Here is a 27,987-nt window from a genome sequence, read left to right as displayed (position 1 = left end):
AAAAAAGAACCAAACCAAAACGACAAAAGGAGTCTATAAACTCTCTCTTTCTCTTCCCGTACGCATGCTTTTTCCTGAGAAAATTTCAAAAAGCAAGCACTCTTACTTTTGTATTCCAGGTGAAAACCAGCCGCTGCCACACTAATGTCAGAGTGAAAATGCAGGTAAAGTTGATTGGACGTGCTATTCAACAGTGCTGGCACAGTTGTACCTAGAAAAATAAAAGTTATGAAATAAGCTGCAGCATGCTGATATATCAGAGTTTATATTGAAAAGACATAAACAAGACTGAATCAGACATTTTCTTCTCATTATGTGCATGAAAATGTCAAACATTCTGCTATGTTCTGCCTTGTTTTCTCCTGAAGCTGCAAGAAAATTTAGATTACAAGTCATGATACTAAGAGGCTATATAAGTACAATCAGACGAGATCCCACCATGTTCAGATGAAACTTTATTGACTTGGATAGAAAAAAGAAGTATAAACAAAAAAAAAAATTCACATAAGTAAAGGACTTGATGTTGAGATGAAGCTCAAGTGCCATTTGATTTTTTTCCACATGTATAAAAAACCTGCAGTACAGAACAGAGCAGTCCAGATTTTTCTGTGTCTCCTCCACACCTTCCCACAATAATATTTCAACCACTTATCCTAATTCTGAGGGTATGACAGGAAATGAAGAAGCAATGCAACACGTTAAAAAAAAAAAAGACATACTAGCTTCATCTAATTCAAATGACTATACAACAAGCTTATCGCTAACCCTGGACACATTCTTTGCCACTAGCATTGCTAAGTCTGACACAGCATTTTCTTTGTTACCACATGACCTATGTAACTCACATTCTACAGTGTAAAGCTCGAACGTCTACTGAGGCTAAAAATTACATCATTTTCTATGATTACCATCAAAGACAGTATCAAGTAGCTAATGAACTTCAATGGTGGTTGCACAAGAAATATTTTCATTTCCTGTGGGGTATTTGCTGTTTCTATATTAACTGTGAGCAGCCTAGGTATGAACTTGAAACTTAGGCTTAAAAAGAAACCCTGGAAAGAATTATCTTTATAAGTCTACAGTCTAAACTAGGAAATGGTAAATACTTTTAAATCTAAAACTGTATTAAGGAAAATCTTGATATAAATGGTGAGGAGCTAAAAGATGACAAGTTGGCCTTTAAGGAAGGTTTTGCTGTCTGATATGGAAGCTCCAAGTATGGAAATTCACAGACAGTACAGAGCATTCACATCACACAATACTTAGTGTGTAATACAGAAAATAGTGAAACATCTTCCTGGAGGGAGGACTTTTCACAGTATCCATACGGAATTTGAAATACATTTAAGAATGTTTAAGGTGTCTGCTCTGTAAGAATGAGGATGTTCACTCAGAATGGTTATATTCTTCATTGAACAAAATTGCTCTTTGGCAGTTCTGTTCCTTCGTAGGATCTGCTAATGATTAACACAAGTCTTTTACTTCCTTAGAGGGTGATATTCAATAAGATGAGAAATTATATCCTATTGTATTGTGAGAAACAAATGAGGCTACTTTTTGTAATTCTTATAACAGCATAGTTCAGACTGGCAGCCTGTCATAAGTGAGGCTCCACAGGGATCAATACTGGTCCCCACGTTGTTTCAGCATCTTCCTAAAAGATCTGGATGATGGAATTGAAAGCACCTTCACCAAGTTTGCTGATGACTAAACTGGGTGGTGAGAGACCTGGACTGGCTGGAAGAGTGGACTAGCAAGAACAGTATGAAGTTTAACAAAGACCAGTACAAAGTCCTGCAGCTGGGTCAGAAGAACCAGAGCGCAGTACAGTCTAGGATCTGTGTGGCGAGGGAGCAGCCTTGCTGAAAGGGACCTGGGGATCCCAGCAGACAACAGGCTGAACATGTGTCAGCAGTGAACCGCTGCAGCAATGAAGGCAAATAGGTTCCTGGGCTGTATCCAGAGGGGCATTACTAGCAGTGGTCATCCCACTCTACTCAGCGCTTGTCAGGTTGCACCTAGAGTACTGTGTCCGGTTTTGTTCCCCACAATTCAAGACAGACATGGACAGACTGGAGAGGGTCCAAAGGAGGGCCATGAGGATGATCAAAGGGCTGGAGAACCTGCCCTATTTGGAAAATCTGAAGGAGTTAGGTCTCTTCTCCCTGGAGAAGAGAAGGCTCAGAGGGGGACCTCATCACAGTATTCCCAGTACTTAAAGGGCAGTGACAAAGAGGATGGAGGATCTCTCTTCGCAGGGAGCCACAAGGAGAAGACAAGGGGCAACAGCTCCAACTGGCACTGGGAGAGATTTCATCTCAACATTAGAAAGAATTTTTTTACAGGGAGAACAATCAGTCACTGGAACAACCTCCCCAGGGATGTGGTAGAGTCCCCATCACTGGAGGTTTTCAAGATGTTATTGGACAGAGTGCTGGACAATCTCATCTAGGCTCCCTTTCCCACAAAATGTTGGACTAGATGATCTTTTGAGGTCCCTTCCAACCTGGGCTGTTCTATGCTTCTGTGATTCTATGATCTAACTGTTATTTTATTGATCACTTGCCAACATCTGCTTCTTCTGGGACTGGGTATATGAAGCATGGAAGATATGTTTTACTGTGGTGACCAGATGTAGTATCAAGAGTGTCCTAGTTGCTTTGCACTTCCTTTATCGTCAATAGAGAGAAACAGTACTTAAAGGGCAGGAGCAGATTCTGTGAATAATAGCTTAGATGTAGATATCTCCATGGTAGTAGACATCTAACACTCATGTAGATGGATACCATGTTAGGATACTGGAGTCTGATTGACTTTTGAACCTCTTGATTGAGAATCTATAATATGGAAAACAGGGAACTCTCCTAGGAGGCAGTTAAGTGCATGTTTGCCTTCCTAAAGGCTTACAAGGGAATGAAGACAAATTTTCTACTTAAATTACTGTTTAATTCTGATATTATTGTAGAAAATTATGTCCACTATCCCTTTCAAGTGTTAGCTATGACAACCAAGAGCAATGTATCTCATTCCAGAGATGAACACTACGCTGTGTGTGTGAAAGGCTGTCTAGGTATCTAAGAAATTTCTAGACCAAGAATGGAGATTAATGGTCATCTTAGGCATTTCTTGGGTTAGCACAGACATAGAGCATGGATCACATTCTTATCTAATTTCTTTCTAAATTTAACTGTCATCATAAGAGCAGATTCTCCAGATGTCAACCTCAATGACTACTGTATTTGTATACTCTCTCTGTATATATCTATACACATATATATATGCATATTTAAGCATATATACATATCTAAAAGAATGCCAGGTGTTATCTGCATTTCCAATTTTAGATGGAGCTGTAGCTATATTTAGTCTCTTTTTTTTTTAGTTTTAATATACCACAGTCAAGTGTAGCACCAGTCCCAAACTAGCAATTCTAAAATACTGACACTTTTTTGGCTTGTTTCCATGTTTTTGTTAATTTTTGTGTATTAAGTATAATGACCTGTCAATTAAGTTCATACTTAATACTCTCAGGAAAAAGCAACATGTTTGTCAAGAATATCCTATCAATAAGCTACTATGTCAGTAACCTTCACTAAGAAGTCCAGAACAGACTTCACTTTGGCCTATTGATGAAAGCCTTTCTGTCCTTTCATCCAAAGAATTTCCACTTTCTTATAATTGCATTCTGTGACACAATTGGCAGCGCAGCATATTTACAAATACACATGGGATGCCTGACAGTTATCTAAGTTTTAGAAGTCTTTTTGCATTTTTGGCTTAATGGACAGGCTTCATGTAGGAACTGCCATTACTGAGCTATAAGAACAGAGTATCTCTAAATTCAGTTAGACAATTTTGTAGTCTTATAACAAATGCATGCTTTAGAAGAGAAAAATATTCTTGGAAGGAACATGCACACATTGGTTTGAGGAAGCGGATAATATGAGACTACAGCTGTTAAGGACAAGCATGGAAGATCAGACACTTGGCAAAATTAACATGCATATAAACTGATTATCATTTAATGAAACTCTTTTTTTCTTTAACATCATATTTTTAAATAAATTTACCTCCTTTTGGGAAGCAGGATGGCTATTGAGTAACAGGGAACTTAAATTACTTTTCCAAATAAAAATGTAGTATAGTTCCTCTGCAGGAGAAAAATCAATTCCAGTTATGGTGTTTCTTTTTTTTTTTTTTCCTTCTGAAGATAGCAAGTAAAATTCTATCCTGTTTTTAAAAACTGTGACCTTCCTAACTCAGAGAATTAAGAGTCGATCTGTGTAAACAGTCGCTAAATTTTATTAAAATATTCCAGATATAACTTTATTATGTAAACTTGGAAACATGTCTACTCATCGTAAAATTGATCAGTAATAATAGGAAAAGAATTAACTCTGTCTCTCATTAATGATCCTGTTTCATTCAACCATTTGTTAAGGCAACTAAGCTTCATTCGTTAATCAAAACCCTGCTATACCTACATATATTCTGTAAATGGTACAGCAACTGTTGTAAAAGACTGAGAAATTATTTTGACGGTTGTCTTTTAAAGGCAATGTTATTTTTATTTCCTCATGAGCCATGAGCACTACTTTGATGAATGAATAATATTGAAAGCAAAAATAATTCGTAGTTTTCCAATTACTCTGAATGTCTCTCAACACTGCCTATTGTCATCTGGAAAGTTTGGTCTTAAAAAGAATCAGTTGTCCCATCAAAAGGCATCACCTGTCAATATTAGGCACAGGAAACTAAAAGGTTCACTATTCCATCACGTGCCATAAGAGCACGCTTGGAGAGAATCCCTCTTGGCATTCAACCTATTGGTCCTATCCACAGCAGCTTCTTTCCAAGATGGCTGTACAAAACTTCATTTATTCCGTCACCAGGAAGACAGCAGCACAAGACACCTTTATGTCTGTTAACACATGGTCTTAGGATTTTTGATACAACTTTGCTTATGAAGCCCCTATCAGTTCCCCCTAAAATAGCATCCTCGCATCACAAGTATTACTATAGCATACAAAGAAGAAAAATGCCCTGATATTTCTGCCATTCACTGATAAAAGATGACCCTCAGGATTAATCCAAAAAGGATAAGACAATATGTAAGGGCAAAGACTGCTCTAGCAGACAGCCCTTACTGGCCCTGCCCAGCCCCTGGGGCAGGCCCCCACCCTGCCCATGACCCAGGACCCCATTTCAGCCCAAGGTCGTCAGCTCCTGCCCCAGCGGTGCCACAGCAGGGCCAGCCTCCAGCTCCCCACAGCTCTGCCCTGCCCAGCCATGGGTCCCACTGAGCTGGGCCCACCCATGGACCCACATCCCAGCCGAATCTTAGCCTGTCCTGGTCCCCCAGAGAGATGCCTAATGCCAGGGACTGGGGTTGCCCTGATGCCCCCCGCTGCCCTGCTCTTGGCCGGAGCAGTGGGACAGGCCCTGGCTGCCAGGCCCTGCCCTGCCACCCCAGAGATCCCCTGCTGCTCCTGGCACCCCGACCCCAGGGAGCAGCTGGCCCCTGCTGTGCCCTGACACAAGGAAATGGTATAGTTATCTATCTTCGTAAAGTTTTCCTTAAGAAAAAGACTCCAGTGAACTCACCTTTCCCAATCAACTCTGTGACATAGTTTAGCAGCACAGTTTAGTAAGTTCTTAGTGATTAGCTGTACATCTGTGCATCCTGAGTGCTTATTTAGAAGACAGGTGAATTCAGAGAGAGTGAATCAGAAGACAATGGTATCGTACAAGATTTACTAAGAGAGAAATGCTGAATTTTACCACTTATGAAATTATGCCTGGAATTTAGTTTCAATGTCACATTACTGGTTCAGTTTTGAGAACACCAGATTTCATGTCATGTTTAAATATTCTTCATTAGGCCTTTCCCATACACAAAATAATTCTTCATTTTAAGTCTGACATTCATTATACAAAAGAGATAAATCCACAATAAAGCTGTGCTACTCTATCTCCAGTGAAATACTTCCAATACAAAAAACTGTCTTTTTCAGTTTCCCTAGAAATTAGGAAGACTTTTAAGCTAAAGCAAGATGACACAATTTTGGTACAGAATAATAAAATGTTTTGAGTCTTGACTATTGTTAAATGAAATATAGTTAAATGGATCATTTCATCAGTTCTTTATCCAATGTGTCCAATATATTTGCTACATATTTCACTTGTCAAAAACAGATTACATTTCAAAATTTCTTTCTTCCTTATTTCCAATTTAATATACAGCATAGTTACTAGTCTTTAATATAAAATGTTATAGCCTTTTGTACCGGTTCTGGCTGGGATAGAGCTACATTTCTTCATAATAGCTGGCATGGTGCCATGTTTTGGATTTGTGACCAAAACAGTGTTGATAACACAGGGACGTTTTAGTTACTGCTGAGCAGTGCTTACACAGAGTCAAGGCCTTTTCTGCTTCTCACCCCACCCCACCAGCGAGTAGGCTGGGGGTGCACAAGGAGTTGGGCGGGGACACAGCTGGGACAGCTGATCCCAAGTGGCCAAAGGGACATCCCATACCATATGACGTCATGCTCAGCATATAAAGCTGGAGGAAGAAGAAAGGGGGGAATGTTCGGAGTGATGATCTTTGTCTTCCCAAGCAACCATTACACATGATGGAGCCCTGCTGTCTTGGAGTTGGTTGAACACCTGCCTGCCAATTGCAAGCAGTGAATTAATTCTTTATTTTGCTTTGCTAGCATGTGCAGTTTTTGCTTTACCTTTTATATCTCAACCCATGAGTTGTCTCACTTTTACCCTTCTGATTCTTTCCCCCATCCCACTGTGTGGGAGTGAGCTGCCTACTAGGGTTAACCCACAGCACATTCTAATATGTGAATTCTAACATGCAACTTCAAATTATTTAATTAAATATCCAAATATATAATATGGGGGTAATTTTTTCAGTTGATCATTCATTTCCTTACATAATCCAATATACACCTATAGTTCTAAAGTTCATGAAGTCACCAGAGAGGCAAAATTCCACAAAAGGCTCCAGCTACACCAGAATCAAATCAGGTTTGCGACAGAATTCATGAGTCTGGGATTATTCATGACTTAATCTTATATGAGGTATCTCTTTCTCTTGGTTTGGTTTCTAGAACATGCCCTTTCTATAAAAATTGTCTTATAAAAAGGAGTAAAACTATATATGCTTGGTGTACATGTGAAAAAACAAATTACATGGTTTGTTATGTCCCATTTGTAGCAATTTGGTTTGTTCTCTGAGGTCTGGTGAGTTTGGATGAACACTGAATACTTCATCTTTTTCCTGAGAAAGGGAGGCTAACAAGGTTAAACTAAGTCAAAGATAGCAAAAGAAGCTCCTTGAATGTCAGTACCAATTTATATCCCTATATCCTCTCTATGGGAGGGGTAGGTAAAATAAAAGAAATAATTTGTTTTGAAAGTATTATCACCTATAATCCCACTAATCAAAGTTAAATATCTTAGTATCATATTTTCTTCCTAATATCTCTCTTTGAATTTGAATGTTGCATGTTTACAGCACCTGAAATCTCCTCCCCAAAATGAGGATGTTTCATAATGATGTAATGAAAGGTGCAATACAAATACATTCCTTGTGTACATGTGTGAACAAAGAAATGTTCTCTCACACACCTATATATAGACCTGTATGTTTAAATCACAGCATATGCTCACCTGAAAAGCTCCCAAGACGTGGTGCTGTCATATCTCCACCATCGTATATTTCAAGAGAGTCCCAATTATGTTCAGTGGCAAAGCTGATGACCTGGATCTGTAAAACACCACCACAGCACTTTTTAAACCAAACCAACTAGCCATATGTATTTTTACATGTTCTAGAAACAACAAAATAAAAATGCCCCAAAGAAAATATAAATAGGCAGGCCCAAACAAAACCACCTGAGTGAAAAAATGTAAATAAAACATTAACATTCACTTTTTAAGTTCTCTTAGCTTCTAGAAAATATGACACTAGGTAAGTAAGAAGGATTTTGCACATATGTTGCATGATTATAAATAATTACTCAAAGTGCAAACAAGCAGATAATCAAGACAATTGCAGACCTCTTAAGTGCCTCAGTAATATCCTAGCAGATAGAAAGGGCTGGCATCTGCACACCAGATTGAAAGATCAGGACCTACTTTCAATGTTCTACACAGTTAAAAGAGAAAGCTGCTTGTTAGCCATTTCTCATTCATACATCCATGTAAAAATAAAGTAACATAGAAAAAGGCTAACCAAAGAACAATACTGAGAAAAACAAAGCACAAATATTTCAAGTACCCAAAAAATTATCTTACTGATTGCTATTTTCTGACACTTCTAGAGAAATAAACTATTACTTTTTAAACTGAACGACAAAGTACTTAATGTTCCATGTTTGACAGTAGGTAGACTTGCCTGAATACCTGATCCCTCAGTCACTATGATTTTCCACACACAATTCAAGCTGTTACCATAAGGTTCAGGGTAACCTGGTGAAAGAATAGTACCTCTCCGCTCAGTAAAATTCCCACTGCATGGCACTGAAAGGAAGTATTATCATGAATTATTACAAAACCTAAACCACTTCAGAGAACAGAAAAGTAATAATTATAATAATTCTCTTTTGCAGCATAAACACATAGACATGATGCAATGATCTGAACTTAGAAAGCAATGTTATCTAAAATATATGAACAATATCAAGCACAAGATACAACCTGCATGAATAAACAATTCAGAAGTGAACTTGAGTGTGTGCAGCCTAGAACAGTCTAGCAGCACAGCCTAATCACATCTTACCTCAGATTAACAACAAACTGTAAAGTCATAACATTAAACACAAGCATGATTGACAGAAATCATGTGAACTTACCCACAGACTAAAATAGTTCCAATATTGGATCTAGCTGGTAAAGCAGTGTGGTACATTAAATATTTTTACTCTATATGCAATTGCTTCTTTAAGGTTCAAGAAAACAGAACTATACTAAACAAGAAAACCAGAATACACAGAAAATAGGACACCTACATTTATTTTTAGAACACACTAATTAATTATAGAGGAAATTCCTAAATCCAAGGAGGAAGAGAAGGAAAGCTTTGAACATTTAAAAAAAAAAAAAAAAAAAAATTGAAGTGCCAAACATTATCTCACTGCGGGTCTGTTGACAGACTGAAGAAAATTAGCTATACTTAACAATGCTATCATTATTCAATGTACACTATGTTTGTACTTGAAAAAACAAATCATCATCCTATGTGTGATAGTAACATACAACAAGTACTGTGTAATAAAACAGGTAAAGACACTTCTGGAGAATTAAATTCTGTCCTGTATTTCAAGCTTAGATGAGTCATGAAAATAATGAATGTTCAAGAAAATGTGCATCTCACTTGTTCGTATAATCTAAGTCATTATATGAACCACTATACTGCCTACCAGCCAGCTGGTACTCAATTACTTTTTGATATGGAAAACTGCTCTTTTAAATTAGGCATGACTGATATTAATTGAAGGAGAGTGAATATATGTGTTAAATACTATTTTCTGAAACTGTTCTTGAATCCTGATTCAGAGGCATGTGGGACAGAACAGATGACTTAAACGTAATTGCTTACCTACACAGCTTGGTACTGTGTCATTCCACTGAGCTAAGGCATTAGGTACAGACTGACATTGGATAGCTTTTGAGCCTTGTAGCAGATAGCCAGGACTACACTCAAACCGAACAACAGAGCCTGCAGAAAACTCAGAGCCAATTCTCCTTCCATACCGAGGCTCTGGAACTGAGCTACACTGCGTGTCACTTGTGCGTGGAACAGCTGCATAAAGAGAGAAAGAAAAAAAAAAAGATTAATACAAATGACAGCCATAATCTAAAAAATAAACAGACCGCTAAAAATGCTCATGCTTGTTTCTTGTAGTACAGAGCTCAACTGTATTTTTTCCTTTTACTTGCTCTGCTCCTGTATTCTCAAAGAATGGCCTAATGCTTTCACGGCTGTCAGCTGGACTGCGGTTTTGGGCTGTGACCGTGTACAGTCACGTGAGTGTCATGGCAGCTTGGAGAGCAATTGACTTTGGAAGCACATCCTTAGAGATGAGAGGATCAGTGGGTGTTTCAGCTGCCCTCTTTAGTGACAGGGTGCTATACCTACCACCTGTTTTACTTATTAAATATGAAAGTTTGAGCTTCTCATTAGAAGTTTCTCATTAGAAGCCAAGAAATATATGCTGTAGATAATCAGATATAAACCCAATGTAATATTATACAAATGTCTGATTTATCATATTAGAGAATACTAAGTAATAAGAATGTACCCTCAAGGCTATTTCAATGTTTACAGTTGACAACAATTATTTTGACCAATAATGTCTGAGAATTCATAAACCTGATGTGATACAAGAACAGCTAAAAGACTGTAAGCAACTTTTAAAGAGCAAAATAATGAAATTCATTAGAAGCCCATATGTTTATTTTCCCTTTGGCTTTTTTATTTATAACCACTTCTTTATAGCAGGCATTTTTTTGGACTTACTGGCTCTTGGTACTGTGCATGTTGTTTGTGTATCAGACTTGTTCTTTCTACATTTCTTTTTGCAGTTAGCTAGTAAATGCCTTTTTTTAAAAAATATATATTTATAGAAAAAACGGTAGCAGTATAATTTGTGTGCAATATCATCTATGTTGTACACTATAATAAAATAATTGTACATTAAAAATAGTAAAATATAAGCAATTTTTCTGTGTGAGTGGCATATTCAAAAGCTTTGTTTGATCAGTGTGGTTTCTTCAACAATTAGTTTCAGGGGATAACTGCATCTAGCTATGAGTAAGTAACACCATGAAAATAGCCAGCCATTTGGTCCTTAGTTAACAAAGACACAGAATGGCACAGAAAAAAAAAAAAAGGGGGGGTGTTTAGACTTTATTTCTGGCAGATTTTCAAACACAGTACTTCTGGCTTACTGACCTATTTTAACAATAGTGTAAACAGAATCATGGTTATATTTAATTTTATTTTACATCCTTACATTTAATTTTCTTTGATGGCCTATAACAGTGAAGAGAAATATTCCCATCTATTCTTGTGCACACCTGTATACCGCCCCATACACACACTTGTTGAGCTACCCTGGTGACTAAGTAAAAGACAAGATGCGTGGAGCCTATATATATTTATTTTCATATTGATAGCTTTATGCTTTTCTTATTTCTTATACTGCCATTTGTTCTATTCAGAATCATAAGTATTTAAGTGCAGTAGTTTTAAGTACTAGTAAGTGCTCTTGAAGTTAACATTTGTTGACAAGATGGATACAGAACACTAATTGAAATCAATCCTATCTTAAATCTAGCATGAAATATGCAACATATTTTAGCAGAATGTTGGAAATTCTCATTTACAATTACTTTAACATTACGTTCTACCAGTTTTCTGTATTGCTACTGCAAATAAGTTAAGTTTATGCGAGTGTTTCTGAATGTAGAGAAAAGCTTTTTTAAAGAAGGTTTAGAAATAATTAGTACTAGCAATAACAGTACAATACATGCTCTTTTTATTAATATGCAGGGGGGTGATTTCTCAGACAAGGTCATACAGATACAGTAACATATTTTCTTCTAAATCAGTAGGTTAGAGGGTTGTAGAAGATTTTACCTTGAAAGCTTAAGAAAGTTATAAAATGCATCCACGATTGAAAGAAATGGTTAGAGGCAAACTAACATACTCCTGGAATGACAACTACACAATAAGGCAAAACAAAAGCAAATACATTTTTCAAGTTTTTAAAATGGTTAAATACTTTACATAGTATAAACAAACCACTTCCTTTTCAGTAAATTTAGTACACATGCCTTTGTTTAAATAAATGGGATTTTGTGAATAAGTCTTCAATAGGACCTCAGTATCACACAGCTGATCTGAGAAACTTATTCATGCATACAGTTCTAACTGCGGCAGGAAATTGTTCTGCACTTCCAGCAGGATAATGAAGAAACCATAGTTCAAGAATTTCACACAGTCACAGTTGTTCCTGATTGTAACCTGCAGACCAGATGCAGTCTGCCAGGTCAGTTCAACTGACCCAGCCTGCTCTTTTTTGCTCTCTTTTATTGGGACTAATAGCCTTTCCTCTATCAGATGGTTTACTGTACAAGCATTATTTTATTGAAACCTTTTTTTTATTGTATAATGACTTTAAAACTGACTAGGTAATGATGGATGCTCACACATCTAGCCACATGACTGTCATATGCCTAGAACTACAGCTTCTGCCACATGATTAGGCATTAATCCATCCCTTGGTCAGGAATACTTGCTCAAATGGGAGTTTTGGTGATGAGATAAATGATTCTCAATCATGTGATAGCAAAAGGTTCAATACATTGTTGTGGACAAATGAGTTTTAGCTCGGAGGATTTATACCTAATTATACTTAATTTATTTTATTACCAATTAACACAAACCTCTGATCACTGACTCAGGAGCTAAGAAGAAAGAGGATACAAACAATCAAACAACCACTTAAGTAAACAGCTTTCCTTCCCTCACCCCAGGCTCAACTTCAGTCAAACATCTATCTTCCCCCTTCCTGGTCTCAACTTCTTTGTATCCATCTTAATTCCACCAGTGAGGTGAGAGGCAGCACAGGAGGTTGAGGTCATGTGCTCTCTTTTTGCTCCTTTGTTTTCCTCTGCTGTACTTAGCATTTTACTCATTTTCTCTCCTGCTTTTTGCTCCTTCAAGTTTTCATGTCACTCTGTTTCTTAGTGTCCACGCTACAGCGTGGGTCACCCATGGGCTGCAGTTGCTCAGAGACGTCCCCCTATTGCAGAATAGGTCTTTCACAGGCCTCCAAACCCTCCGAGGTGTTCTTGCTCCCGTGTGGGTTACCCACAGGCCACTTTAGAAGTGCTGCCCCTTTGGCATGGAGGGCCTCTTTCCAAGTGTGTCTCCAACGGCTCCTCCAGCAGCATCTCCAGCAGCACATCCCAGAAGCATCTCTGCCACAAAATAGCTGTCACTTTCTTAAACATCTTTGAGCAGAGGCACTACGTGCCTCTGACTGGTGGAATTTTTGGCATGTGAGAGGTTCTTTATATCAACTTCAAAGGAAGCTATTTGCGAGTGGCATATGGTAGCTCACAACCTCCTCCCACACAGGTCACCACTACAGCTCCTTGCTAGTTAAACCTGTAGCTTTACATGTGTCTAAACCTTACCTGTCTTTCTAAAGGTCTGTATGACGTGACTGAAAATTTCAGCATCGCTCCTTGGGTGTTTTTCATTCACTGTGTGGAAGAAACTCTTGCCCAGCCTTTTATGGGAATACTACCTTTCTTTATTTACTTTTTCACCCACTTCCTCAAAAGAGAGGAATTTTCAGAAGAAAATCCTTGCTCAGATTCTCTAACCCTCACCTGGAGTCCACATCTGGAGAATCTCTACAACAGCTGTGCAAAGGTAAAGGACCCCTTTTAAGAACTGAATTAAAGAATATCCTACAATTGTCAGTAATCACAGCTGGTAATTTGCATACATGCATTTGTAATGCAAACAGGTTTTTTTGTGTAACTAGCATTTTCAGCACCTCTCAACAAAGGATGTCAAGTCATCTGGTTTCATTATAATATTGCCTTAGGAAAGTTATTTTCCTGTGAGCAGGCTCTCTCTGCCATTATAGCAAATGTAGGGACAGTTTACTAACGCTCTTAAATTAGTTCATGTAGCAGAAGTACTGCTATGCTCTTCCTTCCTCTTCAGACTGAACACCATCATTTTACTGAGAGCAGCCAGTAAGTAAAACAGCCATGGCAGCCACAAATATCCAAGGTTAGAGTTGTGTCAGATTGTTCTGTTGTCAGCAGGAAACACTCAATGACATATTAAAATTGACATTTTGCTCAGTTTTTCACAGGTTTTACTAATACTCTATTAATGCTTACAGTGAGATAAGAAATGCTAAAGATGCACAAAGAAACCATGCCATTCACTATAAGAGGCACAACTTTTCTAATGCTTTTTTTTTTCCTGTTTTAAGAAGAACTGCCTTAAGAACAGATGTAATGCAAGCCAGACATAACAACAAAGTGAGGTACTCCCATACTGCTTAAAATGGAATTTAGATTTAAGTATTCCATGGCAAAATGCAGTACAGTTCCAAACATCTATGACGTGTCGTAAACCAGGACGTAATGTGTCATGGTAACAGAGAAGGAAAATCATAGAATCATAGAATCATCTAGGTTGGAAAAGACCTTTAAGATCATCCAGTCCAACCATTAACCTACACTACCAAGCCCACTCTAGACTAATCAAGGGTAGACCAGACTAAACCATATCCCGAAGTGCCACATCTACCCGTTTTTTAAACGCCTCCAGGGATGGTGACTCCACCACCTCTCTGGGCAGCCTGTTCCAATGCCTGACCACCCTTTCCGTAAAGAAATTCTTCCTAATCTCCAGTCTAAACCTCCCCTGGTGCAGCTTAAGCCCATTTCCTCTTGTCCTATCGCTAGCTACTTGGGAGAAGAGACCAACACCCACCTCACTACAACCTCCTTTCAGGGAGTTGTAGAGAGCGATAAGGTCTCCCCTCAGCCTCCTCTTTTCCAGGCTAAACAACCCCAGTTCCCTCAGCCGCTCCTCATAAGACTTGTTCTCCAGACCCTTCACCAGCTTCGTTGCCCGCCTCTGAACACGCTCCAGCACCTCAATGTCTTTCTTGTAGTGAGGGGCCCAAAACTGGACACAGTATTCCAGGTGCGGCCTCACCAGCGCCGAGTACAGGGGGACAATCACCTCCCTGCTCCTGCTGGCCACAGCATTCCTGATACAAGCCAGGATGCTGTTGGCCTTCTTGGCCACCTGGGCACACTGCTGGCTCAAGTTCAGCCGGCTATCTACTAACACCCCCAGATCCTTTTCGGCCAGGCAGCTTTCCAGCCACTCCTCCCCAAGCCTGTAGCGTTGCATGGGGTTGTTGTGACCGAAGTGCAGGACCCGGCACTTGGCCTTGTTGAACCTCATACAGTTGGCCACGGCCCATCGATCCAGCCTGTCCAGGTCCCTCTGCAGGGCCATCCTACCCTCGAGCAGATCGACACTCCCACCCAATTTGGTGTCGTCTGCAAACTTACTGAGGGTGCACTCGATCCCCTCATCCAGATCATTGATAAAGATATTGAACAAGACTGGCCCTAAAACAGAGCCCTGGGGAACACCGCTCGTGACCGGCCGCCAACTGGACTTAACACCATTTATCACTACTCTCTGGGCTCGGCCACCCAACCAGTTCTTTACCCAGCGAAGAGTATGCCTGTCTAAGCCGTGAGCTGCCAGCTTCCCAAGGAGGATATTATGCGAGACGGTGTCAAAAGCTTTGCTAAAGTCCAGGTAGATGACATCCACAGCCTTTCCATCATCTACCAGGCGGGTCACCAGGTCATAGAAGGAGATCAGGTTGGTCAAGCAGGACCTGCCTTTTGTGAACCCATGCTGGCTGGGCCTGATCCCCTGGTTGACCTGTACTTGCCTGTGGAGTTCGCTCAAGATGAACCTCTCCATAATCTTCCCCGGCACCGAGGTCAGGCTGACAGGCCTGTAGTTCCCCGGGTCCTCCTTCCGGCCCTTCTTATAGATGGGCGTCACATTGGCAAGCCTCCAGTCATCAGGGACCTCCCCTGTTAACCAGGACTGTTGATAGATGATGGAAAGTGGCTTGGCAAGCTCCTCTGCCAGCTCCCTCAGTACTCTCGGGTGGATCCCATCCGGCCCCATAGACTTGTGAGCGTCCAGGTGGCATAGCAGGTCATTAACTGCTTCCTCCTGGACTATGAGGGCTCCATTCTGGTCCCTATCCCTATCCTCTTGCTCAAGGGCCTGAGTACCCTGGGGATGACCGGTCTGGCTGTTGAACACAGAGGCAAAGAAGGCGTTAAGTACTTCAGCCTTTTCCTTGTCCTCGGTGACAATGTTCCCCCCCACATCCAGCAAAGAATGGAGATCCTCCTTGGCTCTCCTTTTATTGCTGATGTACTTATAAAAGCATTTTTTATTGTCTTTTACAGCACTGGCCAGATTGAGTTCTAGCTGGGCTTTTGCCTTTCTAATTTCCTCCCTGCAGGACCTAACAAGATCCCTGTACTCCTCCTGAGCTGCCCGCCCCTTCTGCCAAAGGCGGTAGACTCTCCTTTTTTCCCTGAGTCCCCGCAAAAGCTCCCTATTCAGCCAGGCCGGTCGATTTCCCCTCCGGTTGGTCTTACGACACACGGGGACAGTAGAAAATACTACTAACAGTCTTAGTTCTGCACTCTAATTATGCTCAGCAGTAAATGTGTGGCTGGCTATGTATTTTATTCTTGTCACAGAATAGATCAACTTAATTGTTAAAGTCACATTCCTCTTTTATTCTTGTTCCCCTTTACCTTTCTTTCACAGTCCTTCCTCATCCTAGTATGCTAACTTTCTTAAAACTTGTCTTTAAAATCTCATTTGACCTTATAAAGTAATTCATGTATTTGTATGGTAGAGCAAGTAAAGGAAGACAAAACACTGAAAACCCATAAATCTTTGGGTGGTAGAAGGGTCATAACTTTGCTTTTTATGGGAAGAACTCTCTGTACTGCTGCAGCCTCAGCTATATAGAAATACTGTTTCTTAGGTGATATCATAGCAGGAAAACAAGCATAAGAGAAACCTGAAAAAAATATAATTCCCAGTCTTCTTAAATGTGATTGTTCCTAGCATATTTCAACATACCTGACCCTAATATTCTGAAAGACTAGGTATTCATTCAATCTGATTTTGCAGATGGCCTTTACCTATTGTATGAAATACAAGGAAATGTGGTCATCTGAGAAAAAGAAATGAAGGCACAGATAACATGCAGCTAAAAAGAAGTTTTTGAGAAAGTGGCATTGCAAAAGCCATTAAATCTGAATCAAAAACTACAAACCTTATCTGTTGCTTGCTTAAACCAGAATGTGAAATAATGCAAGCAATAACTTTCTTTCCCCCCTAGCCTTCCTTCTAGCTTTTGCCAATAGCGTTGGCAACCTAGACTTCTCAAGCTGTATCACAGAGACATTCCATTTTCTATAGCAATTATCCTCCATCTTTTAGTAAATGTTTCGTACTGCTGTGAAACAAAATTGAAATCAGCCCAGTGGAAAAGTGAACAGGGAAGAAGGTCAACCTGGAATAGAGGGTGATAAATAAAATGATTGACTTTGCAGACCAGATTACTGTGTTCAATGTGAGAGTGGATGTTATCCTCTGGAGTATTTAAAAGGTTAGTAAGCACGCGGTCATTGGAAATATGATCACATGCTTCAGAAGAAGAAAGAAAAATCTCAAAATGATAGAGCTTATTAAATACCACTAACTCATTAACCAATATATGTATACATACATGTGTGTATTAAATAAAGCCCTTAAGATGTTTTTTAAAATATATTAAAAAACCTGGATATTCAAATAGCTTCATGATTCTCCTGAGACAAATAAAATGACTCATTTTCTGCTGCTGCAGAGAACACTTCTCATTTGTTAAAATCTATTTCTTAGTTACTAAAAAATAAGTGTAGTCCAAATAAATGCCTGAAATGAGGCATATCATTCTGCTCACCTAGAGACTTACTGTTCAACAGCAATATATATATGTGTGTGTGTGTGTGTATACACATACAGCTACTAAACACTTTAGGCATATGAAAACCAGATAGAATAAGACAGGAAGGTGTCATTCATATGCAAATGGCTGATAAGAACTCAAACACTGAAAGCTGTTTTCTAATTCCAGAAGTTTATATTCCCCCTCTTTTCTGATTAATTGTGCATGATAAATTTAAATGCAAGTGATGCTTTTGATGTGTAAAAAGGGTAGGTATTGATATCTTGAGCTATATCCAAAGTAGGGTGTGCAGTCATGGTGATATCTTTCTATAAACACAGAAGTAAGAAGGCTTAAAAACACCATCCAGAAGGGGTTTGAGCAGTCCCAACAAGTTCCTTACAACTATGGAAATATTCTTGAGGCGAGACAGTTCTTTCCATTAACTTGCTGTGTCAAACCATGACTATGCTCCAATGTAAAAAAAAAAGAAAATATTTTTTTAAGTTGAATATTGATAACATTATTAAAAACTATCCAAAACTACTTTTATACTTCAATTGAGTAAAGCTGAAAAGCTAGTGTATAATAAACTACAGTGTTCAATGACTGTCTCATTAAGCTTACTGGGTGTGTATGCAATACATCTAGTGAACTGCCCTGCAGCCCCTTGGGGACTGTTTGTTCCCGTACAGGCAATGGACCTGTAAGCTCTGCTCCAGGTCTCGCCAGACTGCAGACACATGGATCAGCTTAGTGTACTAAGCTGCCTAGCAGCGTGCTAACGGACTTGGGCATGCTGTCTCATTCTTGCATTTCAACTGCAGTGTGCAGACATGGAAATAATACCTCCTCAAAGTCAGCTGTGTCAGGAAGAGACCTGCAAGTCTTACATCTGCCACCCACCCTTCAATACTGAAACTACCTCAGGGTCTCTGCCATACCCATTTTCCCTCCAAGCTCTCTAAGAAGATAGAATTTCTTAGCAGCCTGAACAAAAACTCCTGAAACATCAGCTGGGAGTACTAATCAATATTAATACAATTAAGCAAACTCCCCAAAACCTTCAGCTTAGCTACAGATATTAATGAGCTAAGCTTGAAAGCGTCTTCGGCACTTTTACCCTCTCTTTAGAGTATTACACTGAGGAATAGAGTGTGATGCCGAATCCAAGCTAACTTCAGTCAAACTAACTCTGAAACAGTAGGTGGTAAAAACATGCACAGCTGTATTGTTTCGACAACATTATGCTGCCTATACATATCCAGAACTGAGCTTTTCATAAGTACTTGAAAATATTTTCTTTAGTATTCTTTTCTTTTTCTTTATGTCTTGAGAAAGCTGAAATGAACAGTACTTGTATGGATGAAGACTTTAGGCAGACATAACAGAGATTCTCATAAAAGCTCTTATGCTGTACTTGTTAAGTGAGTAACTGTCAGTATAGAACAAATCCCAAAACATATTTTTCTATTGTTTTTGTTAGAAAATTATCATTATTGCATACTGTAACTGTAATTGTATGGGGCAAAAATTAAGTATAAAATAAATATTAATTGTACAATGAAGTATAAAACTATAAAATCTTTTATTTTGTTTTTAATATCTGTTTCAGGTAACTGGGTATTTCTTCACCAGAACCACAAGACCTATTTTCTGTGTCATTGTCATGTCTGAATATAAATCAGAAATTGTTGGAATGTTAATATTGTGTAACTAATCTACTAATTTATTACTGATTATTTTTACTGATTTATTGAATTCCAAAATGCAGCTAGCAATTCTGTGTGGATTTCCAGTGTCAGTTTCAAAAGCTACCCAGTGGTATGTTTGCATTTTCATCTTAGGGAAATCTGGCTTTTAACACAGATCAAATATGTGCCTCCTCTGTCCATAGCAGTCTAGCAACTTACATCCCACTCAATACAAAATGAAGATGTATATCTCCTTTTGCTCTAAACTATGTCAAGTGAAGGGGAAGGATACTGGTGAATATTTTTAGAGAGATTTGAGAGCCTTAGAACAAATTATACCATTGTGAGGGAAGACTGGGAATTTGGGTGGAAAGCCTGCAGGGCCAGACCAAGAGCTTTTCAAAAAAATTTAAATACAAAAAGGGAACATACTACAAGTGGAGGCAAGGATGCGTAATAGATCAGGAGTATGACAGCATTGCTCAGCTACTTAGAAACAAAAATCAGGAAAGTACAAATCCAGTTGGAATGAAAACTAGCAAAAGACATTAAGGGAAAAAGCGTCTACAGATATGCTAATTACAAAAGGAAGTTCAAAATATATGTGGGTATGTTGATGCATGGGGGGGGTGGGGTGTGGACAACCTAATGACAAATGATGCAGAAAATATTTAAGTATGAAATGCCTTTTTTGCCTTGCCTTCACAGTCCTCACCATGTACTTCTACAGTCTGAGGAGGACATGAACACTCAGCAGTAGGGAAGCAACAGATTACAGACTAGTGAGAGAGACTGGACATATTCAAGTCCATGGGGCCAGGTACGATTCACCGGAGACAGCTGTCATTATAAAACCAGTTTACCATCAGGAGAAGTCCCTGATGGTTGGAAAAATGTGAAGACTACACCCATATGTAAAGAAATACTTTAAGACCTAAGAAGAATTCAAAATAATACACTGTGTGAGACTGGCACCAGAATCTTCCACCAAAAGCAGACATGTTTACCTTGGTAAACAAAGTGGAACCCCCTGGCTGATGCCCCACTCTTAGCACTGAATCGCAGAAGAATTTGATTAGATGTAGCCAAAGGCAACGTCTCTCCTACAAATGAAAACATAAAATAAATTAAAATTGCAAAACAGAAACAAATTACAACTCTTCAGTATGTAATCAAATACACTGTTAAGATAAATAGTTTTATGTTTTCCTCTACAATTAAAAAAAATGTAAATAACTGTATAAAATCAAATTTGCCACTGGAGGTTTGAAAACTTGTCGGAATAAAAAGACTTCATGATTCAACAACATAAACTTTCTGACATTTATTGCAGCTGTTGGAACTAGAGCTCCAATAAACTACTTGTCTGGGGAACCCTACTGTTATTTGGTGCCAAAATTTTTGGTTAACTTTTTTCTGTGACTGACAGCTTTACCTTGCCTTGCAAAACATATTGAACAATTAAAAGTATTTGAAAAATGCCACAGTGGATCTTCATGTGATGTTTACAATTTCAAAACTAAAACTGAAATGAGAAAGAACAGATCCATCACTCATTTTATGTAGTCGCTTCAATAAAATACATGGTCACACATGAACTACATTACGTTAGTAACTTTCTAATAGCATTTCAAATTTTACATATTGATTGAGGATTAATAAAGAACTTTAATATACTTTATCTCCTTTCCTGAGATATGTATAAACAGTCATGATAAAAGTTCAGTAATCAATCACTACAGACAAAATTACAGTACTTTTACACTGCAAGGATGACACTCCATATGACAACTGCTTTTATTCTCATTGGATTATATCAACCCATATTTTAGGAAATTTTACAGAAATGAATGACAATGCACTATTTTAAAATATCTTAGATTGTAACTAGTGTTTGCATGTAACAGAATCCTATCCTAAACCAACTTAAATCAGGTATGTCACAAGTAATAAGTAAAAATCACAAGTTTAAATTCCCTTCAATTATTTTCAAATGTCTGCTATGAAAACAGACATTAATTTCAGCTTTTTAATACGTTTGATGCAGTAAAATAAGGTGCTTAGATGAGTTGTCTCTTTAAAAATTAAAAAGCAAAGATTTTGTTTTGTTGCTGAACTCTTGCAAATTAAACACATTTTAAAATTAATTTGTGAACTCTTATTATGACACAAATAGCTAGGATTCACCAGATGAAAATGCTGAGTTGAATTTTTCAAATAATAGAATCTTTTCTATAAATCAAATAGATATGTTACATTCTTTTATTATCAAGTATTTCTCCAATTACTCAAAGTGAAAACCAAGAAGCCATGAAAAGCCCTGGACTGCAAAAATCTTAAACTCACATGCAAACCCTCCTAAATACTAGGAGTGTATGACAAACCACATTCATAGCTGCAGAAATATGTTTGTATATTATCTACTTGAGATGAACATAGTCATTATATATGGAAAACATCATACATTGGAAATTCTGGCTATGCTGAAATCCATATAAGTTTAATTATGATTTCACAGGGTCAACATTTTGCTATAGTTACCTGAATGCAACAGCTGGCCTGCTTTCAGTCTAAGTGCATGTTTGAAAACAGATAATTGCATTTTGTGAGTACAAGTAATTTGTGTTTAAATTAGATATTCAGAAAATGTAGATGCGTAATTCACACAGTTTAGGGGCAGAGAAGATAATTATACCATCTAATCTACCCTCTTACATAAAGATCTGAGAATTTCATTCAATTATTTCTGCACTCATCCCAGTGATCTGTTCCTGCCTAGACCATATGTTCCAGAAGAATGCCAATTCAAAGATTTAGAAGGGTCTTCCATTTCCCTTGGCGTCCTGTTCCAATGACTGCATTATTATATTTCCAAATGAAATTCATAACATTCTCCTGCCTTTTTTTTTTTTCCCCCATACTGAGCTGTGTAAGAAATGTATACTTTTTTCTTTATTACTTACCTGAGTGGGATCCAGACAGTGAACTAAGAAGTCTAGCCTGAGAGTTTTCTCCATCAAATAATTCTGCCACATCATTCAAAGCTGTCTGAAAATAGGCAAATTGTCCAAACACAACTACATTTTTTAAAAAAGAGAGAGAGAGAGAGAAATAAAAAGAGAGAAGATAAACCAAGAACCTAGTCTTAAAAAAAATTTAATGGGATATTTTTGCTTGTCTTAGTTACCAGTGGATTCCTGCATGAATCCTTTCCATGTTAATTTATTGTCTACCATGAAAAAACAGCTGCATTAAACATAATAAGAATCTGATGTGATTTTCATTATTTTGTTATTTTTAATTAAAAAAAAAAAGAAAATTAAGTCACTTTTTTCTCTCCAGTCAAACAAGTCTTGTTCCTTATTGCATAGGTACCTATAAGAATAAGAAAATGGAATATCTAACCAGGAAAGTTTTTTCCCAAAATTTCATTACCAACCTTAGCAACTGTTAGGGAGCATCTATTGTCACATATGATTAGTTTCTTATCCAGCTTTAATTTGAGGAAGATGTTTTAAACTTATTGATTTTGCTATTTTTGTAACTTTGTATTAGTACTATTTTATCAGAAATAATATAAAAACTGATCAAATATTAAAAATATCAATGTGTTACTGGTTTTGACATATTGCTGCACTTAATTTGTGCTTCAGCTGTAAGTAAAGTGTATTAATAAATAAATCATTTAATTATACAACATGTCTCACTAGTAAGTATCAAGTGTTTCACTGAATTCAAATATCAGATAGCAATAGAAACATAAAGTAATAAACCAGTAAAATCAAGTCAATAAGAATATTATTTCATCACTCAAGCCACTCATATTTTATTGACAAGTGTCCTGGTTTCAGCTGGGATAGAGTTAATTTTCTTCCTAGTAGCAGGCATAGTGCTGTATTTTGGATTTTGTATGAGAATAATGCTGATAACACACTGATATTTTAGCTGTTGTTAAGTAGTGCTGACACTAGTCAAGGACTTCCCAGCTTCCCATGCTCTGCCAGGTGCACAAGAAGCTGGGAGGGGGCACAGCCAGGACAGCTGACCCAAACTGACCAAAGGGCTATTCCACACCATATGGCGTCATGCTCAGTATAGAAACTGGGGGGGGTTGGCTGGGGAGGCAGTGATTGCTGCCCAGGGACTGGCTGGGCATCGGTCAGCGAGTGGTGAGCAATTGCATTGAACATCACTTACTTTGTATATTATTATTTTCCCTTCCTTTTCTGTCCTATTAAACTGTCTTTATCTCATCCCACAACTTTTACTTTTTTTTTTTCCAATTCTCTGCCCCATCCTCCCACTGGGGAGGGGGAGAGTGAGTGAACGGCTGTGTAGTGTTTAGCTGCCTGCCAGGTTAAACCACAACAAGAAGGGAGGAATCTGTCTGTATACAAACCGTGGGACTTGCACAATTTCTGTACAGCTTGTATATTCCAACTTCTTGCAAAGTTCTTAATTTTTTTAACTTTCTTTTTTAAAACAAATTGAGTAGTCCAACCTCGTGATTTTTAAAAGCATGGCTAACTTTCAAGTTCAGCTAGGTTACTCAGGTCTTTTTCTGAGTAAATTTTGGAAATTGGCAAAAATTCTTCTTTGAGCTACCTGCAGTTAATCGCTGTCATGGTGAAGAATGTTTTCTTTATGTCCAGTTGGAATTTATTGTGCTACAACTTGTGACTACTGACAGTTGTTCTTTCACTGCATATTTCTGGAAGGAAGGGTCCTCTTCGTCTTATCTTCTCCACACTCAACTTCCTTCAACTTTTCCTTGTACTGTGCTTCAGCCTCCTAATCATCTGACTGGCTCTCTGTTGGACTTGTTCTATTTCAGCAATCTGTGCCTCATAATTTGGAAGCACAAAAAAATAGACATTGTTTCCAGATGCTACTTCACGAAGGCTACGAGGAGGGAAACTACCTACTCCCAACTTGCAGGCCACGTCCTTACTAATGCAGCCCAGTGTGCACTGTCTTCACTGCTGCAAGGGCATCCTTTGTGCAAACTATTATGAACTAGAAGTAAAGTTATTGCAATGTTCTTCAATCCCTAAACCTATTAGAACTGCTAAAAATGTATCTTTTTAAAATAAAATTTATATCACAAATTAAAAAGGATTGGTTTGAAGTTGTGTCTATAGCCAGTACAGAACATTCAAGTAACTTTTCTGTCAGGCCCTCTTCAAGTCAGGACCATCATGAGATCCAATATAGAGAAATAATTTTGTCAGGTACTTGCCAAGCATTTTAAATGTTAGCTACAGATTCCACTTGTGTCAGTTTCTCTTTCTAACAAAAAAAAAAAAAAAGTTTAGATGACTGATGAAAGGGTTACATAACTTTTAAATAGCATGTAGTAAAGTATGAAATTTTGAGCAGTATTTATTAAAAACTTCTAACCTTTGATAATACCCAATTATTCAATATACTAATTAAACACCAAACATTAAACACAGTGTAATTAGGTTAATGAACTTTACAACTACTGATATGGGCCTAGAGATACTTTGCATGTTCACAATTAGGAGTTCTAGTGAAAAATACTGTGTAATAAAGCCGCTAATTGGATAAATGTGTGTCTCTGTAAAGCTCCAATAGCATTTCACTGTAACTACTGTCTTGCAGATCTAATAACTCTGAATGATTTGACGGGTCCTTTCTATAAGTTCCAGACGCTGTCTTGTTCTACCAGTTATTTTCTTGCATTCTATACAATTCTAGCAGAAAAAAGAATTACATCCTATCAAAATTCACTTTCTCTTGTAGAAAAGTCAAAACTATAATAAAGAATACAGACTATTTTTTAACTTCCCTGTAGTGCAAATCTCAAGGATTTGTGTTACTCCTACCCCTAAAAAATTGATGAATAACTTTTATATGATATATATTGTGTTTTTTTAAATAGTACAATGACTAATTAAAATAGATTTTATTCTATATTTAACCATAGTTGTTGCACGTATCTACTGTACAAATGTATTTCTTTTTTTTTAAAGAAATGTTTCTGAAATGTAAGAACAAACTTTCTAAAACATGATGAAAATGGAATTAATAATTTTCTTACTACAAAGCTGTGAACAAAAACTGTGAACAAAAACACTGAGCTTGTCTCAAATAATAATAATAAAAAAGACTAGTAATCAAGAGTTCACTATAAAGTGACATTATGAATTGTTATTAACAGGTGTAATAAAATTTTCGCACACTCTTAACCTGTAAATCTCTAACTGCTTCTGTCAGCAGCTTTCCAAATTCCTTGGTGAAAAAACTGCTGGGTCCTTACAGGTTTCATTGCACATAGAAAGTACCAAACACACTAAGTTGCTGAGCATTCAGTCTTTTGGTAAGTAAGTAGTAAGATGGATGTTATTGCAATTTGTCTGGACTTGAATTAGGGAAACTTGCTTTGCAGAAAACCATGACCTGCATACAAATGCACAAGTTTTTGAGATTTTGTCCAAGCATTTTGACACATTGAAAGAACCAGTTTTGTGATTTTTCACAAACATTTCTGGCACTTCTATGTAAAATTGCTTTCTTTCCCTCCACTGTATTTGTTAAATGTGATCCTACTCATCTTGCCCTTGTTAAAACATGAAAACCAGAAAGTTAAAATTTAAGAGAACACTTGATACTTGTTTTTTGACAACTGATTTTACTTTGCAGGAAGCTTGAATGAATGATTATCCTATGATGATGAATGATGTAATCAATGAAAGTATTCAGGATATGCTTGGATGGCAGACACAGATGGCTTAGCTGAAGTCTATTGATTACTCTAGGGAGAAGTAAAAGGTCAAAACCCTAGAATCAATTTCTGTTCAAGAACACATTTATTTTTGATAAGCATTTTGTAATATATTGAAAAACTAAGGCCACTATTACACACGAAGGACATTTGAACAGTAGAACAATGATTAATGATTGATAAATCAGTAGAAGAATTTTTTACCAAATTCTTTAGGTACAGTTATTGAATAATGGCAAGTCTGTCCAGCAGTGTAATTATGAGGATAACTTGGTGATAAAACCACTCCCTCTGATCCCGTATACTGCCCTCCACATGGTGCTGGAAACAAAACAGAAAGAAACATGTTACATTAATTACAGTTGTCTGTATTAGTTCAGTCTGAAAATGAAAACCTAAACATTACAAAGTGACAGTGTTTTTGCTTTTGTTTGGTTTTCCTATAATGATGTATCTAATGGCTCTTTCTCAGGATATAATTTTTATTAAAATTTCTTTAGAATTAGAATACAACAGAGTTTTACTTGACTACAGGTATTCATATAGGACTGGAAATATAAATTTTTTAGTTGAAAGAAACTGTAAACACAGAATTTAGGTATTTTTTTCAGTTGAATATATGTCTATAGCTATCTGTGTATCTATGTAAAAAAAAAACTCAGAAAAAAAATATGGTACTGCATAATTAAATGGCAAAACACAGTTGTCTTGGGTCTTAGAGGAATACATAGATATGCTAACAGTACCCTGTGCAGAATGCCATGGATTCTTTGTGAGTGTATGCTTGCATTGCTTTGCTTTTCATAACTTCCTAGCTGATTATCAAAAAAGCATATAGCTTATACATATTAAAAAATCTTTGATTCATATGTATATAAAACAGAACAGAAAGATTAAGAGAAACTCTTTACAGTTACAGAAGTTAGAAGGGATAGTTAAGGACAGTGGAGCCCCATCCTTCAAGACTAGTCAGGCATTATTGACGCAGCAGTTCTGCCCATATCATGCGAAAAAAATCAACAAGCATGCATGGTATCTTCCTTCCATGTATGGACAATAAATGTGGCATGCTGAGGGACTGCTGGATTTACCAGTTATAAATGGACTACATCATAGGAAGTCTGTGTCTCAAGGATTTCTCAGGAAAAGCCAAAGCATGGAGTGGATGAAAGGGATATGTGCTTTTGGAGAAACAGCAAACATAAGGAATGGCTATTTTTAAGTAAACTATCTCCTTGTGTTGGATTTGAGTAAATACATCTCTATACAAGGAAAACAAAGTATTGTTGTCACTCTTCTCAACTTTTGAGAACTAATGGAAAGGCTTGTTTCCTGTCAAAATCTTCATTACAATGTAAGTCTCATAATAATTACATCAGTCACATACAATCCAGTGCTTTTTTTTTTTTTTGGTCAAATGATTTCATCAAACGCTACTAAAACTGTAGATTTTACAAGAATAAGATTGTTGTACACTGTTATTTTACCCAAGAAGCCAATAATGAAATTATTTTAAAAATAAATAAATAGATAAATTAAATTATAAAAAAGCTAGAATAGTCAAACTACTTCTGTTTTTAAGCAAGGAAAAGATCATTGCATAATCTAAACAATTACTTTCGACTATAAGGAACAAAGTAAACCAATGTCACTCCTCTCTGGGAATCTTACATATAGCAGATTACATTTTAACAACTGCCTGGAAAGAAGTTCTGAGGAGAAGGACCTGGGGTCCAGGTGGACAAGCTTGTTGGTCTGGGGCTATCAAAGGACCCTGTTACCATTTCCCAGCTCTGCTGACCCAGCTCATGTTCTGGGCAACCGTGCCCGGTGAGTGAGGGCACAGCCTGCGGTTTGGTCATCCTCGGCTCCTGGCTCATCTGCCCTTGCGGAGCAGACCTGCTCCTTCTGCTCCCTGACAGCAACTGGG

The 27,987-nt window shown here is 37.7% G+C and overlaps 1 protein-coding gene across 1 annotated transcript in view; it reads right to left on the bottom strand.

Moving 5' to 3' along the window:
• Nucleotides 1-27,987, bottom strand: part of CSMD1 (CUB and Sushi multiple domains 1) — a 1,273,929-nt gene that overhangs the window by 192,779 nt on the left and 1,053,163 nt on the right. Inside the window, exons 31-37 of the mRNA XM_075708500.1 lie at nucleotides 26,262-26,378; nucleotides 22,273-22,386; nucleotides 20,317-20,412; nucleotides 9,617-9,820; nucleotides 8,414-8,538; nucleotides 7,687-7,783; nucleotides 107-211 (exon numbers count right to left, since the gene is read on the bottom strand). Of these exons, the coding sequence (XP_075564615.1) occupies nucleotides 107-211; nucleotides 7,687-7,783; nucleotides 8,414-8,538; nucleotides 9,617-9,820; nucleotides 20,317-20,412; nucleotides 22,273-22,386; nucleotides 26,262-26,378 (858 nt within the window). The remainder of the gene's footprint in view (nucleotides 1-106; nucleotides 212-7,686; nucleotides 7,784-8,413; nucleotides 8,539-9,616; nucleotides 9,821-20,316; nucleotides 20,413-22,272; nucleotides 22,387-26,261; nucleotides 26,379-27,987) is intronic.

The sequence above is a fragment of the Pelecanus crispus genome, chromosome 3 (genome assembly GCF_030463565.1).
Source record: "Pelecanus crispus isolate bPelCri1 chromosome 3, bPelCri1.pri, whole genome shotgun sequence".
NCBI classification, from domain to species: domain Eukaryota; kingdom Metazoa; phylum Chordata; class Aves; order Pelecaniformes; family Pelecanidae; genus Pelecanus; species Pelecanus crispus.
The sequence above is the reverse complement of the archived record's forward strand: the minus strand, read 5'-3'. Positions and strand labels throughout refer to the sequence as shown.